The 16,407-nt window shown below is 37.1% G+C and overlaps 2 protein-coding genes across 2 annotated transcripts in view; one reads left to right on the plus strand and one right to left on the minus strand.

The window, feature by feature from the left end:
• The window catches only part of slc36a1 (solute carrier family 36 member 1), a 38,265-nt gene extending 27,068 nt beyond the window's left edge, over positions 1–11,197 (minus strand). Inside the window, exons 1-8 of the mRNA XM_015002822.2 lie at positions 11,005–11,197; positions 8,393–8,530; positions 6,221–6,335; positions 6,041–6,131; positions 3,752–3,840; positions 2,574–2,663; positions 1,811–1,895; positions 359–586 (exon numbers count right to left, since the gene is read on the minus strand). Coding sequence (XP_014858308.2) covers positions 359–586; positions 1,811–1,895; positions 2,574–2,663; positions 3,752–3,840; positions 6,041–6,131; positions 6,221–6,335; positions 8,393–8,429 — 735 coding nt within the window. The 5' untranslated portion in view covers positions 8,430–8,530; positions 11,005–11,197. The remainder of the gene's footprint in view (positions 1–358; positions 587–1,810; positions 1,896–2,573; positions 2,664–3,751; positions 3,841–6,040; positions 6,132–6,220; positions 6,336–8,392; positions 8,531–11,004) is intronic.
• A 664-nt stretch (positions 11,198–11,861) lies between these two features.
• On the plus strand, positions 11,862–15,388 carry atox1 (antioxidant 1 copper chaperone). Its single transcript, XM_015002833.2, has 4 exons — positions 11,862–12,023; positions 12,754–12,829; positions 14,198–14,348; positions 14,547–15,388. Exons 1-3 carry the CDS (start codon positions 12,018–12,020, stop codon positions 14,320–14,322), a joined length of 207 nt encoding a protein of 68 aa, XP_014858319.1. The 5' UTR covers positions 11,862–12,017; the 3' UTR covers positions 14,323–14,348; positions 14,547–15,388.
• Positions 15,389–16,407: the final 1,019 nt, after the last annotated feature.

Here is a 16,407-nt window from a genome sequence, read left to right on the forward strand (position 1 = left end):
TATTTAAATCTAAACAGACCCAATCAAGTCCATTCCAAAGCAGATAGATGGAGGACGTCTGGGTCCTTTGAGAGTCCTGAAAGGATTTATCTTCCAGCAGAACCTCCACTGATCCTCATGACTCGAGGGAATGCATATACCAGAAACCCAAAATGAGGCCAAGATATGCAAATCCTGGCATCACAACTGCAACACAACTGCACCGCCTGCACAGATGAGTCAGTGTGAGCATTTTCTGCCACACGTCGTTTCAAACTAAGATTGATTTGTTTGTCTTCCACATGTGTAAACATAACCCAGAGAGTCAGTTTGCAATAAAGATTACATGAATCATATAAAAGATAAATGAGGTGGTTACCATGAGGGAGTAGATGTAGATCAGAACCAGACTCAGGGTCATGACCACGTTTGCAAGGAGAGAAAAGGGAGCCAAGAACTTCAGGTTGGGGGTGAAAACCAGGAGGATGAAGAAGGGCAGGAAGAAGAGCATGTAGATCCGGGAGTCGAAACTGGGAACCAGGACATCCGTCTGGTTGGTGTGGTTCACTTGGCAGCTGAAGGTGGTGGCATTGGCTGCTTCCACAACCTGGAACAAAACAAGAAGTGATTAAAAAACGAGTCAAAAAAATGCCTTTTATGCAAAAAAAAAAAGTCAAAAAGCAGAACCATGTTAAACCAGGAACAAATAATTGTACTTTTCTCCCAAAAAATACAGAAAAAAAAGCCCAAAGAAAAACTAAAAACCTGAAGAACTATTGATAAATAACGCTTTGACAGTCCAATCCAAATCTAATCTAAAAATATAAGCTTCATTGAATGTCTTCTACAGGAGAAGAATGGTACCTCTCATAGACAATTAACGAAAGGATGCTACCCTCTAGTGGTGAGAAGATGCACAACAAGAATTAAACACCATGCTTCTTCATCAGAAACGTCAGCGGTTATCATACTGAAGCATTTTTCACTAGTTCCGAAAGATTTTAAGGCAAATAAGATGATCAAGCATTGGTTTCTAAAGCCTGTTAAAAAATTCCAGACAAACAAAGAATTGATTTGTAGTGAAAAGTTCAGAAGTCAAAGGTCAACTCATTCCTGTGACGTCACGGCAACCATATTTCATCACACGCTTTAGAGAAAAGGAGAAAAAAGGTTGAACAAGTTTTCTTGATTACATTCAGATTTTCCTCAGCTGAGAGATAATTAACAACCAGGATGAAATCTAAACGTGTGAGCAGGAAAAAGGGCACACATTGAGATGTTTTCTACTGATGAGGACAATGTAATGCTTTTTGTCAAAGCTAAAGGGATAAATACTACATAAATGAGTGAGAGTGTGAGGATATTTGTAATCATTATTATTTTATAATGCAAAATCTGAACATCCTTTGTAACCTGAAGAGGAATTCAACCAGCATTTCCTGGGTTTTTCCACCTAGTCCTGCTGTTAAGGCAAAACCAATAGCTGGTACTGACCTTCTAACTTGTATCTGTATAACCTTTGAATGATAGGCTCTGCAAACAGATCCTTTCAGAACTCTGTAAACTTCCATTCTAAGTAAAGGTGTCTTTGTTCGACCTGAGAAAACCTAAAGCTGATGATCTGAGTAAAGAGATCCAGCTCTGTATGTCTACATTTCTGCTCTTTCTAATCCAGGAGTTCAGGTGGTTTAATATCAGCGGACAAGGTGACCTGAAATGCCAACAGGGCAAATATTATCCTTAAATATTCTCAAGTGGGAGCAGCAGGAGAGACGGTTCTGAATGTAAAAGCAGGTGTGGTAAGGTGTGTATGTGTGTGAGTGGTGGGAACCTGCTTGAGGTTGTCACTAAGGAAGACGAAGTAGACGCAGCAGAAGCCAATCTGAGTGATGATGAGGAACAAGTTCACCGTCCGACTGAGAAACAAGAGACAGAAGGAGGAGCGCACAGTCACATGTCAGCCATTATTTACCAAGTTTAAAGCTTTCGTAACTTTAGATTATCTTCTTTGTTTTGCTTGGACTAACTAAATTTAGTTTGTTACATTTGTTTTACTCTTAAAAAACACACACAAGGACAATAACTACAATATTTCTTTGGAAAAAACTTTAAAACTACAAATAAATGTAATAAATTTCAAGATAAGATTTTGCTGAAGACAATCAAAATAATAAACAGTGTGATAAGGTATTCTAAGTTTTCTAGTAGCATGAACTACCACTTCTTTTCTGTTTTCAGTAAAAAACAATTATATTTATATCATGTTCAACATTTTGTTACAAATTTTATACTTAAATACCATGAAACCATAGTAATTCTCCTGAGGTTTATGCCTAAAGCAGATTATTTTTCTTATGCGTTGATAAATAAACCCTTGATTTCAGAAGGGAGTAGAAGAGTGTCTGCTTTCTTTTCAACATGCATCTGCTTATTTCATTTTAAAAAAAAATTATAGTAAATTTTCACCGACTTCAATCAAAGTTTTCTGATGAGACAGTACATTTATTTTTTTGTGTAATAGGAAAACTTTGCCTGGGACATTCCTGGGTTTGAGTAAAGACATCAACATCGTAACTGTTTCTTTTTCCTCTCACCTTCCCCATCGTGAATGCCTCCTCAGCCACGACACGTTTTCCATCCCGTACTGCATCACCTCTCCGTAGGTCATAGATGGCCGGTTCATCCTAGGAAAAACAGCAAATGGAGCAAGAAAGTGAAAACTAAATGTAGAAAATGTTGCTCTGTAACTGAAAAGTACGGAACAATTGGCAGGAAATGAACCCAATAATACAGCACAGCTTTAAAAATTAAGGCTTGGAAAGAAACAACAAACTAAGAAATGGAAACCACTGGACGAATGCTTTTTCCACCTACATAAAGGTAAATATTTAAACATACAATGCAGTGTTTGTGTTTGGTTTTCTATGAGAGGAATTGATAACTCTGCATTAAAGAAAGCAGAAGAGTCAAGTTTCCCTGAACGTAGTTGTTGCGCAATTTGAGACTGATACGGAAGCATTTCCTGACTTTCTTTTAGACTTCCTAGAAGACTGTCTTCATTCATGCTTCTGATCCGGTTAATCTCCTTTAACCCGAGTGGCCAGGGTACAGGAGATCTTTGTATGAACTCAGCAAAGGTGCACAGATGGAGCATGGGCTGCAGCTTGCAAACTAGTGAAGACACAACAACACCTCACTAACATACAGGACCCCCAGGGACTTGATGGTTCAGCGGCAAGGAATGTTAAAAACAGCAGCAGCACAACTCCCAGCTTCTGATTAGTCGAGCTGATTACATTCAGCATATACATGGTGTTTGGGATTTGTCTGGCAGCGTTGACGAAAGTGTGAGAACACACACGACGAGCTGCCAAAGGGCTCCTGATTACTGAGCAGAAAATAGAGACCTACTGGAAAGTAATCTGTCAACAGGAGCTGGCAAAACACACAATGAGCCAAACAAGTCTGAACTGAGTGACTGATACAGACAGGAAATGCATCTTTAGGTTTCAGTTACATGACCAGAAAGTTAAATAAACACAATCTAAACGGAGAAAAAAGCTGCTTTCTGAGTAGAGCATGGAAACCAAACATCATTTTAAGGTGTGCACATATTTAATTAAGTGGAATCACTTATGGGGTTAAATTAATTGCATTAAATTGCATCTGATCTCCACCCTCCTGTGTGAAACAAGAAAATGTTTAATGTAAGCCCACTTTAAATGCCAGTACTTGACTTTTAACGCGCGGCTGAAATATAGTTTTTACTCACTTTGCGCTGAGGTGATGAGAACATTTCACCAGGAGCATCATGCAGTGGACTGCGATGATTCCCATAACCAGGAGACTGACGGGTCCAAGCTGGAAACAAGAAGACGGAGATGGATAAATAATCTAGGTTTATGCAGGTTTCACCAATTCAAAGTTAAGACTTTTTAAGACTACTATTAAAGGAATTTATGACCTATATCTCTACAGAAACGTTTAAACATTGTCCAGCTAACAGCCGATAGATTTACACTTATCCATGATAGACGCAAAAAAGTTAACCATCTACCTAGTTTTTGCTAGCTCTCTAGAAAGAGTATGTTAGCAGTGAGTTAGCGGTAGCCTCAAATGTTTGGAACCACTGAATGAAATGATGATGTCTGAGTGCCACTCAAACGTTTGATTGACAGAAAAGTCCAGTGAGAAAAAAAAAATACGTAGAATATACAAGAATAAATAGTTCTTGCAAAAACTAAATTTAGGACCAATGATTAATGAATTAAAGGTCAATTTACCTTTTTAAATAAATTTAAGATATTTTAAGGCCTTAATTAAAAAAAAAACAAATAAACACATGAACTTATTAATTTTTAAGGATGAGCAGACAAACTGAACAAGCGTTATAATTAAATAAACAACCAAATAACAAATTCAGCTAATAGTAATGTGCTTGGACATGGAGCGAACCCACCAATCCATAGAGAGAACATGCAAACTCAATGCAAAAAGAACCCAGGCTAAGATTCTTGTAGCACTTAACTTGCAGCAAGAACCTACTTGCTGCAAGTTAAGTGATACTCAGAGCCCTAAACTCTAAACACAAACTTAAATGTGTGGTTCTAAAATATAAACAAAACTTAACAAGCAAGGCTTTGCTTATGTGGTTTTCACGTAAGGAAAGCCTACGTGGAAACCATTCAGTGTTTCAAAAGCTCATGTTCTCAAGATGCAGACAGGAATTTAACAGACTTGAAATCTGGAGCGCTGAAACATGATCAGTCCTGCTCAGCCGCGTCTCATCTTCAACAAAGCCAGAACATGAGAAGTTTAGGCGTGGTTTAGTTTAACAAGGAAGCCACTTACACACACTGCTGCACTTAAAAACATACAAATGAGATGATTGAAGGGTAGAGGCAATATGCTCTGGGAACTTAACTCCACTGTCCTAATCAGTAATTAGTTCAGCATGCTATGTGACTGAACAAGTTTGAATTGTTAAAAACTTTTTTTAAACCACTTATTGTAGGAAAAGAGAAAAAGAGCTGCAATATTTTTCCTAGGAGCCAGAGTTTTGTAGCAGGCATACAATTATCCTTACTTCAAAAGAAATAACAGGACAAATCAGGAGTGTCTGTGCATTAGTTTTTTTCTGAGGCATTGTGACAACTACTCTATAAAAGTAGCTCATAGAGCTTTGAAACGCAAACCTCTGATATGAAACATGTGATATTTACATTCTGACAACCAAAACAGAAAAAGTTAAAGGATAAAATAAAACAATTAGCATATACCCATACTAAAACAGCTTATGTGATCAAACACCACCAGGACTAAACAAGTCATATACAGCATTGTGACTACTGACAGGTGAATAGAATAAGACTCTTCTCTTGTTTCTGTTGAGAAGCAGGACAAATGTCAAGAACATTTTGCCCTCAGAAATAAAATGCTTGAAGTACAAAAAAATGTTATATCAGTCTGTAACAATTTGTACAAAAATACATAAATGAATGCAAGGACTGGTACTTAACTCCCAACAATGAAGATACAATGTTCTAATTTAATCTCTGTAAATTAAAACTAGATCCTGTGTTGAACTGAGAGATTATATTTTAAAGAGAAGATTAATCTCCCCTTTTACAAGAGCATGAAGTTTCCATATAATTATTAGAAATTCAATAGCTATAAAACAGAGCTGCTGGCATTTTTACAGTTTTTTGAGCAAACCATGAATTGAGTGACTGGCAAAAATAAACTTGTCACCAGTTCGATCTTATAAGAACAAAACTGAAAACTGCTGTGTTGATTATCTTGATGTATGAAGTGACTTTCATATTCTTCAGAACAACATGCAAATAGATTCCTCTTTAATCGTTGCACAACCAAGATTTCTTATTACATCGACCACAATTTGTCACTTTAATGCAACCTGTAGATGTTTTGTTTTGATACCAGGTGCCTCTGAAAGTCTGTCTTTCATCCAGCTGAAAGGGACGTAAGCAGAATCTAATTTTTAAAGGCCAGGCCTCTGGTTTTACCTGGAACGATTGGACAGTAGCATCTTTGTGCTTACCACCAGTCCAGCGTTCTTGACAGCCAGAGGCAGGCCCAGCAGACCAGTACCGATGTTCCCCTTCAGAAGGTGGATCAGAGTCTGACAGAAACTGAAAAATGGCAGAAAAAAAAACAAAACAGCTTAGAAGCTGTTCTGAGTGACAGTTCTTAGTGAAATGTTTGAATGCATTTCACTCACGAGGTCCCTGTTCTTCCTCCGATCCGCTCGTAGTTTCGCTGGGGTCTGGATGGCCCAGGAGGAGACGGACACAGAGCGTCCAGTTCTGACGGGTTCTGGTCAGAGAAGAGAGAACCTGCCACACAGAGGAAACGAGTGAAGAGAAAGACATTTACAGAAGACAGAGCTCTAGAAAATAAATACATATTGAAATGTTTGTCAACTTTATACTCATGTACTTATGTGTACAGTCAACAGCCCGTAACACAATTATATTTTTTCTTTTTCTATTCTTAAATTACTCCCTTTTGCATGTAAACCACACAGTTTGTGCTGAGTGTGTGAAGCTAGAAAATAAGGTCTGTGTAAACATTTCCATCCGCTCATGGTGGGAATGAAAGTTATTAGTTTCAGGCTTTTAATTCTTTTTTTATGATTAAATGATAACATACATCAATCAACTTTTGTGAATACATACAGTGTGCTACATACAGAAATTACAAGCACAAAATGAAATCTAATAGTTGCTGAAATGTTGCTGAGCAAGTTGATCACTTCTCCCAACAATTCATGACTATGATGGGGAGTATGTTAACTTTGGCACAAATCTTTATTGATCTTTAACAGAAATATATTCCATGTTTCTTCACATCTTTACATCCAACTGCGTCGGGGTCTTGCTTGCAGGTTCACCACAAACAACTCTTTCATATAAGAGAAGTCATGTGACAAACCTATTTACAGGAAATAATCTATTCTATTTACCATTCACAAGACATCCCACATGTACGTTTCAATTCAAAACTGAAGATACGTTTAGACGCTGAGCATGCAGAGGGAAGGAAATACAGATACATTCATTCTGCTGGAAGTTTACCACCTCATTTGTTTGATATCAAGTGTGCGCCGAGGTCAGTGCTCATAAAAATAGATAAACTGAAACCTCATGACTTCATCAGAAACCAGTTTAATGCAGAGATTCCAGTCCTTTTGGAGTGCAGCTGACTCTAATGAACAAGAAACACAAGACTCTTTTTTGGTCATGCCGAAAAGGAACAATAAGAAGCTCTGCAGCTGCAGACTGATGCATGGCTGCGGACATATTTTCAATAAAAACAGCAGACGGGTCACCGCAGCAGCAGCAGCAGCTCGACTCCAGAAAATCAGCACAGTTTGTTAGCTACATTGGAACAAAAGAATTTGTCATCACAGTGTGAAGACGGACTTTAAAATGAAAGGGAGGTCCATCTTTAAAGCATCCAACCAGTCAGAAACCTGTTTATTGAAACAGCAACGTTGATACTCGTGACTCTGGCACAACAAGAATAGTCGGAGGTTTAAAATGAGTAAATTAAGTTTGCTGGTGTATAAAAATTGTGTGAAGAACAAAAGCTGCATTTTAACTCAAAAAGTTTTGAGTTAAATGAATATAGACTGAAAAAAAAAGATTCTTTTTGGAGGCACCCTACTAAAAACATTTTAGGCCCAACTTCGTTACCAAACTGTTGTCTCATGTTACTCAGAAAAGTAAGACATGTTTCACTGAGAGATTTAATCTACAACACTGACCAGACTAATAAACATGCAAACCTAAAATGCTCCATTTGTCTCCGTCATTCTTATTAGTAATGACAAGCTAAAATTCTGAATATTTGTATTTATCACACTGGAGCATTAAAAAGCATATTTAATATACAAGAATATAATGTGATGGGGAAGACTAATCACTAGACTGTTCAACACAACACCCTCCACAAGACGTTAAGCCACAAAATGCTATTGCTTCTGTTCTCAAAGTGCTGTGCCACGGTATATTCAAGAAAGGTTAAGTGGAAGGAAAAACGTACAGTAAAATGGGTGAGCGACATGGACTTAGAATTTTATCCCGGTGTTTTGTGGCAGCATAGTATACTAAAAACTTTAGTTTCTTAAATTAATTATCTTATTGAAGATATTATAATTCATTGAGATATACAAGTAATAATGAAACAAACGTTTGTGACCTCCTGCCGAAGAAGACACAAGCCAGCCAGGCCATCAGACCGATCTCATCAATGAAACGAAAGCTGCTTTGATGATTCAATGGGATTACATGTAATCTGTCTGCGACCAAGTTCATTCTGTCTCTTACTGCAACAACAAAAAGAATATTTCACCTTCCAAGTTTTATGATATTGATTACATATTCCCTACCGTCTGCTCTGCCATCCACGTCGCTTGATGCCATCATGGTGGGTCGGGTGGCGCTCGCGGGTGAACGGGTGTCGTTTCTCCCAGCCTCACGGATCCCGACGCAGCAAGGATAAACGGCTCAGCATCGACAGCTTCTAACTGTGAAAACATGGCGATGATTAGATGCAGCAACTCCAAGAAAACACGAAGAAGTTCCAGCGCAAAAGCAGATTGTGTAAAATATTGCATTAATAACTGCATCTTAGATAGGATGCAAAAACAGTGGAGAAAGTATAAAAGTCCTACTTTTCCTACGTCTATAAAACTCTAAAATTCTTTACCATGAATTAAAAGAACTCCATAATAATTAGAGCAAAGTTTCTGACAATTTACTGACTTCTTCCTGTCAGAACTGAACATGTAAACAGTACGTGAGCGTGGACCTCACATGCTTCTTTATGCCAGAACTGCTGTCATCAGAATGCTGAGCTCAGCACCTGACCTGACCATGACGGTCCTTATTCTATATTTGAATGTTCCAGTGGAGAAAAAACTTGATGACTGAACAGAATGTGTCTGGAACAGAACAGACTCAATATATGTAAACAGAACATGATTAAAAGGAAAAAAAAAAAAAAAAAACACCAGCACAGTAAATTATAACCTTTCACTGGTTCTCTTGAAGCAGAGAAAAACAGTGAAATGCTAAGGAAGTATTGATCTTGGTAAATGTAGCACAAATTGACCAAAAAGCACCTTAAATATTCTACTGTTGTACTAAATTTTAATTATTTTTCATCTGCAGGTAATATCAAAATAACCTGACTTTTCCAGTTATCAAAGCACAATGAAAATATAAATATTCTGTGTGTTTTAGTAGATTTTATGCTAAACTTCATTTTTTCTTTTTTGAATGGAAACGAAGCTTGCACCTGTTCAAGCAGGTCTAAAATTTCACACATTTTGGCAAAGAAAAATACCCTCCTACCAGGCACCAATTGCATTTATCTGATCCACTGAAATAGAGCGCTAATCTCCAAGTGCCTCTCCCATCTTTAAAGCTCCTGCAGTCACTATCAGGGAGTATCCAGGCCAAATAAACCCAGATGTTATATAAGACGAGCACAATGGATGGAAATTCAAACAGATCCCGTTTGGCATCTGCTGTGTGATTAAACAGGACTTTGTTTGAAGATTTTGCTGAGCACCTGTCTGTTTATAGCTGCGAAAAAGACAAAAGTCAAAAGGTTTAGGAAACAACCTGTTCGCATATTCAGCAAGCAGAACCGTTAAGAAATCAGGAACAAACAGGAATTTTTAAACCACAACTTCCTGTGTAACAAAGCAGTATTTTCTAAGCTAAAGTCTAACACAGGAGTTCTTAAGTGCAACAACACTGCAACTTTTACATGCATCCCTTTTCCAACACACACATTAAACGAATGGCTGGTTAAAAGAGCTGAAGAATCTGCTGGTGAGGGAATTCAGCCACTTTGTGCTGGAAATGAGATGCAGTTAAAGTTGCAGAATAGTAGCTGCCGAGGACTTACAAGAGCTAAATTTGTAAAAGCTTGTATACTTTTCTGATTGCAAAAAAACAGTGGATTAAGTGGAAACTAAAATAAGTGGTGGCAGAGTCATGCTGTGTGGAGGCCATCCATTATTCATGTTAAGGCAGTGTTTGAAAAACTACATTTGGGAAGTTGAACGCAGTATGTCTGCTATTTAGCACATTGCTTATTCTACATTTATGATTAGAATGAAAATAGAAATGACTAAAAGGTATACATAACATTGTAAAAATTATAAAATTGATTAAATCATCAATGTTAAAGTGTTTTAGTAATAGGAATTGCTGTTTTTATTTTATAATAACAGTGATATAATCATGTTGGACATTTTAATGTTGTTTAACGTTTTCCATAATACAGTCTTATTTTTATTGAATATCATCCTGCTTTCAGAAAGTCACACCAGATCATGACTAAGCACGTACCTTGAGCTAATAGATGTGTGCATTAATCCACGCAACAAGGGTGAAAACATTGATCTTTGGGGTCAAACTTCTATAAAATAAAAAGAGAAACTATATCCCAGTCTTAAATCAGATAACTCGCTGTCAGATTAGGGTGCGGCCAAACCACAGAAACTTTGTGTAAGACTTAATTTCCAGTTGAAAGCATTTTCCAGTGAGAGTCGTTCTCCTTTCATGAGAGCAAGCAGACATACAAGATGCAGACCGTATGCAGATTAACACGGTAATCCTATCAATATTGCCGGTAATCTTTGGCCAGGAAGACGTGCAGGTTGTCAAAGCGGACATGAAGCTGATAACCGGGAAAACGATCAAGTGAATCATGTTTTGAGACAACGAACTGCCCCGGGCTAAAGGTACCGGCCGGGATAATTCAAAGCTAGGAAGTCGCCAGGGTGGGATGTACACTTAAATATGAGATACACTGAATTGCCAGCTTCAGACGTTGTCACTTAATAAAACATCAAGAATGTAGAGTATAGAGAGACTAAACTGGTGTACCGCAACCAGATCGCGTTAGCCAACATTAGCTGAAGGTTTCGATGCCATCTTTGTGTTCGTAAACAGCAGCTCGGGTCATCATAACAAACCAGCATACCTTAATGATATATCTCGGCCTCCGTCCCTCTGCTTTCCTGCTTCAGCCTTTATCTGGATGACCTGACCGCAGGAGCTCCTACGCTCCTATCACTGTTGAAAAAGAGCGCTGGCCGAGGTGCTGTTCACAGATTGCGACCTATAACTCGGTTCTGTTCAGCAAGCCAGCGGTGAGGTCACATGACACGAGTCCCCGGCCGACGTAACCGACGTTGGACGTTCTGTTGTTATTGAAACGGAAACCTCTCCCGTAAAATAAGGACGTTTTCGGTTTTTTATCTATCATGCATGTGAGGGAAACGAAAATTATAACTATAATATTAGCAGATTTTGGCACAACTAGCTAAATAAATAAATGTTACAGAGTTTGCACTGCTTTCTTCCAAAGTAATGTTATTTTTTTATTATTATTATTGTATTATAATTTAAAAAGCTTTTATTTCGAAAAACAAAAGCGGTTAGGATCAGCGCCATAGAGATACACGGTTAGGATGATATGGTCAGTGAGAATTTAAAAACAATTTTCGGGCGAACCATTAACCCAAAGTGCCTAAAAGAGATAGGAGTTTAAGACCCTGGTACAAGTTTTTAAGATTTTACTCGAAAATGTTGGACAAATATTTATTTATTTGATATAGCTGAATGGCTTCCGTAAAGTTTTTCAAAATAAAATAAAATCTTGGCACACCGGAAGTGTGTAGCTTTACGTCTTATTGTTTTATTTAATTTAACATGTTTTGCTTGAACTTCATATGCCAATACGTAATATCCCAACATACATTTATTTTTTTTATAAGCAAACCAAAATTCTTCACAGTACATTGTCTTTTATTTCTTTACACCCTTTCAATACCGGATATCCTGTTATGCTGCTATACTTAGCTTAAAAGTGGTCAATCAGGCAGGTAGTATCATTTTTTTAGGTTTATGTAGTCTTTGGCGTCATTTCCAAGTTGATAAAATTCAAAAACCCAGAGTTGGTCAGCTCGCTAAGCGCGATACGTCACTGACAATATGACTGTGAGTTACTTTTAAGTAATTTCAGCTTGTTCCTGGACGTGTTTTAGCTTTAGTACGTGGCAAATGCTTTTAGTTTAGCCATAAACAAACTAAGACTCCATACTTCCTCAGCTGGCCCGTTATTAGTCACAGGTTATGTAACAGCCACTCTTAAAATAATAAGCCAGTTAGTTCATTTAGCATAAAGAATGTTTAAGAATTGCCGTCATCACAACAGATGATATTCTGGGTTGTAGTTGGTTCATGTAAAGGGGAACAGGGTTGCTATAATGTCTAGGAATTTTGGGATTTAGCTGTAAATATGTTTGTGTCTAGACCAGTAACTTGAAAACATTTGTATTTTTAGACTTTGTTCTATTTTGCGTTGCTTGCTTGAGGAATGTCAGATTTGTTTCCCCCTCCAATTAAGATCATTTTTAGGCTTCTTTCTTATAAAATAACTTTTTTTTGTTACTTCCTCTACCACGTCAGACGTGGTAGATGAAGTAATTAATCATTAACCTGTTTTTAAAAAACCACAAATGTACTTCTTAACAAATTAAAACAATATCAAAGAGTCAATATAATTCCCAAGTTCAAATGTACTTCAAAAGAAATTTCCTTAACCTTTTGCTGAAAATTGCTAAATTTCAATCATCTTAGATTGTTTTTCTCAGACTTTATTGCAGTAGTTTTCTTTTCATCATTAAATTCTAAATTTACAGGTAAATACATTCTCTGTCTGTCACAGAAGCACGAGTTTGAGGTGGACATGACCTGTGAAGGATGCTCTGGAGCCGTTACTAGAATCCTCAACAAACTTGGAGGTAAGACCGACACATCTCTGTCATCTTCTGTTCCACTTTCATTTGTGGTTTCACTGAAAGCACTGGCATAGCTTCACCTCTTATTCCTTCTGATTGTTTTGTGGCACTCGTCCACTGCCCAAAATGAACACGTTTACAAATAATATCGATGTTAAAAATGTTGTACAGGAAGTTTGTGTTTTACAGGAAATGAAAAGGAAAATAAAAAAAACTGATAACATAAAAAGACACAGAACTGGTTACAATAAAAGAAGAAACAAAAAAGACAGACATTACAAAGCATTACATCTAAACAGGAAATGAAGAGGAAATCGTTAGGGAGATGTTCTATGATTGACTTTGTGTGAAAATACAATTGCAATGGTTAGGCAGGATGACAATGATCCAAAACACTCTGAAATGCCCCCTTCTGAATGGATGAAAGCCATTGTAGTTTTAGGAATGGCCTAGTCAAAGTCTGGACTTAAATCTTAAACGTTGTAGCATTAATCACAAGCCATTCATGCTTGAAAATTCTGCAATTAAAAATGATTCTGCAAACCAGATTGTGCCAAAGTTCCTTCTTAGCAACAGTAAAGATTCATTGAAAGTTGTTGCTCTCTTATTCTATGTAACTTTTTTTTTTCTTATTTATTTTATACAAATTCATTTTCACTTTGTCATTAAACTGGATTTTTTTTTTTTGGTAAGGTTTTTTTGTCATAATATCCATATTTTGCTGATCATGACAGATTTGTAAAAACAATAAAATGGTAAAACATCCATTATTGTGAATAATTCTTAGAATAGCCAAACTTTTAATTGTCCCACATTGGGGAAATTCAGGCATAACCATGTTAAAGTACGTTTTAAAAGCACCGTGTGTCTAGATACTGAATTATATTTAGTTTTATGACAACTTGCAGTTCTGTGCAAACAAGTTCTAATTTGAGTTTTGTGAGAAGGTAATTCATATCAATGCAAACGGGTCCTTAACACTGCATGCCGGAGACAGATCAAGAAATGCTTACAGGCAGCTTGTATCGCTTCCACTCGTGACTTCTTTGCTCCGAGTGTTGACTCAGCCGCTCGGTCACCTGATGCTGAACAGCTTGTTTGTTTCACTTTTATTTGACTTGGACATTAAATTGTTTAGAAGCCAAATTTCAGTTCCCTTTTTCTATTTTGTTCCAGTCCCACATGCTAAGCTGTGATTTTTCAACAAGATAAAAGAAAATCTATTCTTCAAATCCTCCTTCACAGTCATGTCAAAGAGGGCTGAAAAATCTTTCACTCATATTAGAAAGAGAAGCAGATATAAAGAGGAATTTCTGTTTGTTTCCAGTCAGTGGAGCGAACATCGTTTCTACTTCTGTTTCTGCCTCTCAGATGTTAAGTTTGAGATCGACCTGCCCAAGAAGCTGGTTTGGATTGAGTCAGACAAAGATGTGGACGTTCTCATGGAGACGCTGAAGAAATGTGGAAAGGAAGTCAAGTACAACGGCACTAAATGAAGGAGTCTGCTTCATATGTGTAACAGGTGACACTGTGCTGACAATAAGTTAAAGTCCATGTCCATGTTAATGATTTCTGTAAAGACCTTTAGCTTCTTCTTGCTTGGTGTATTTGTGAATTAAAACATAATGTGAAAAAAATCTGCATACATTTAATGCTTCTGAAAGTGTTTTAACTGTATTCATTACTTAAAAGTGAAATGTTGAATTATGTTTTGTTTTAGGAAACCCTGCTGGTGCAAAGTAAAGAATTAAGCTAGACTTGAAGTTAATTACCAGGAGACCCCAAAGGTGCCACTCCTCATCAACCCATGTGCTTGGAAAAGATCTGGGAGGCAAACTCTCTCTCTCAGATTGAGGCCCCTCATTTCAAGCTGACAGTTGACAAATAACTCTTGGTGGATGATGTTATCATGGATTTAGGTTTGGAAAACAGAAAAAAAACCTTCTAATTTCTGTCCTGGATTGATAGATCATTGGATGGTTTTGTGGTGGCATAAAATTTAGTATTTGAAATCCTGTTTGTTGTTCAATTTGCTATAATTTCTGCGTTGTGTTTTGGGCCTTAGTGTAAAAGCCAAAGTGGGACGCCCCTGTTTGGATGACTTTCAGTTGAAGCGTAAAGAGTGTCTCACTGTCTGTGGTGGACATCCTCTTCAACCTGCAAAACGATCCTGTTAGTTTTCCTTCAGAGCAGTTCAAGAACATTCCCTGTATCTGTTTTTAAATAAAATGAACTGTTGCTCCTTTTGCTTTTACATTGACTCAATATTATTGACAGCAAATGTTATCTGACACTACTTCATGGATAATATCTAATCCAATATAATTTGGGGTGAAAAGATAACCATGTTTTTACCGTTTAAGAACTACCACTTTTTTTCACTACAAATCAGACATCACATAAGTCATAATCATGTAGATTTGATAACGGGCATCTGTGTATTTTTACACATAGTTTGCTCCGGGTTTTGTTTACGTTACCACCTTCCTTCTCCTGGCATAAATTTGATTCTCAGAATGTCTTATTCATGCACAACTGAAATAAAATCAATTATGTGTCAAACCTGTCTGCATATTTTATTACCATTTACATACAGTTTGACTTGTTATAATTTTGTCATTTTTTTCATTATGTTTGCACTAAACCATACTTAGGTGGCAGGTTTCTTATTAAAATGCTGTGAAATGAGCAATAAGACCATAAAGCTACAAACTAGATCCCCTTTTTTTCTGTTTCATTGAAATGAGAGAAGATTTCATTTTCATCTAATTTTAGAAATATTTTTGTCATACTGTAGTATGTGGTAAAGACTTGAGATATTAGGTTTATGTTAGTCACTGCTGGTTCAAGGTAAGAACAAAAAAGAGGAAATAAATAAATGCAGAATGTGTTAGAGATAAAGGTTCAATGCGACTAAACTCTCAGAAGGCAGTGAATTAGTCATTCATATCAATTTGCATTTATTGGCCGCTGGTGATGGTCATTTCTTCATGAGCTGAGCTTAATAAACCTCTCCTAACCAAGGTGTCAGCTTGAATCTACATTTCAACCACCAGGAGGCGCTGCAAGACATGCTCCAAGTGTGGGAAATGTTTTAATGAAATAATGCCTCCCATTTAAATCACATTAATTTGGAAGTTTATATGTGGAAAATACAGTATACAAAATTAAAAAAATAAACTAGAAAAATAGCAATTCATGTTCACACCACCTTTTTTTGCCACTCAACATGAAATGATAATATAGAAGATCTAACCATGATGTCCATAGACAGCATGAATGAGGCAATCAAATCCAGGTCCAGGCCTTATCTGTTACCTCTGAGGGAACTGTCACCATAAAAGACAACATTGGTTCTGATAAAGGATTCAGCAAAAGAATAAAAGTCCAAATAAAGTGCAGCACTGCATGGTTCTGCTGTTTAAATAGATGATCACGCTGTCTGCACAGACAGCCAAGGAAATGAACGGATTAGAGGGTGTAACCTTTAAGAAGCAAGAAAATGTTTGTTTTTTATGTGTGCACCTGGCAGAGGTGGATTTATTCATGTTAGGACCAAGTTTGAAGACAAACAGGGGGGC

This window comes from Poecilia mexicana, unplaced genomic scaffold (genome assembly GCF_051168715.1).
Source record: "Poecilia mexicana isolate PSO_F unplaced genomic scaffold, ASM5116871v1 scaffold_10, whole genome shotgun sequence".
Classification (NCBI taxonomy): Eukaryota; Metazoa; Chordata; class Actinopteri; order Cyprinodontiformes; family Poeciliidae; genus Poecilia; species Poecilia mexicana.

Bases quoted from the DNA above. Each gene is read 5' to 3' on its own strand.
- atox1 (XM_015002833.2), top strand. The intron at 12,830-14,197 runs GTAAGACCGACA...TCTGCCTCTCAG, and splicing joins AATCCTCAACAAACTTGGAG to ATGTTAAGTTTGAGATCGAC.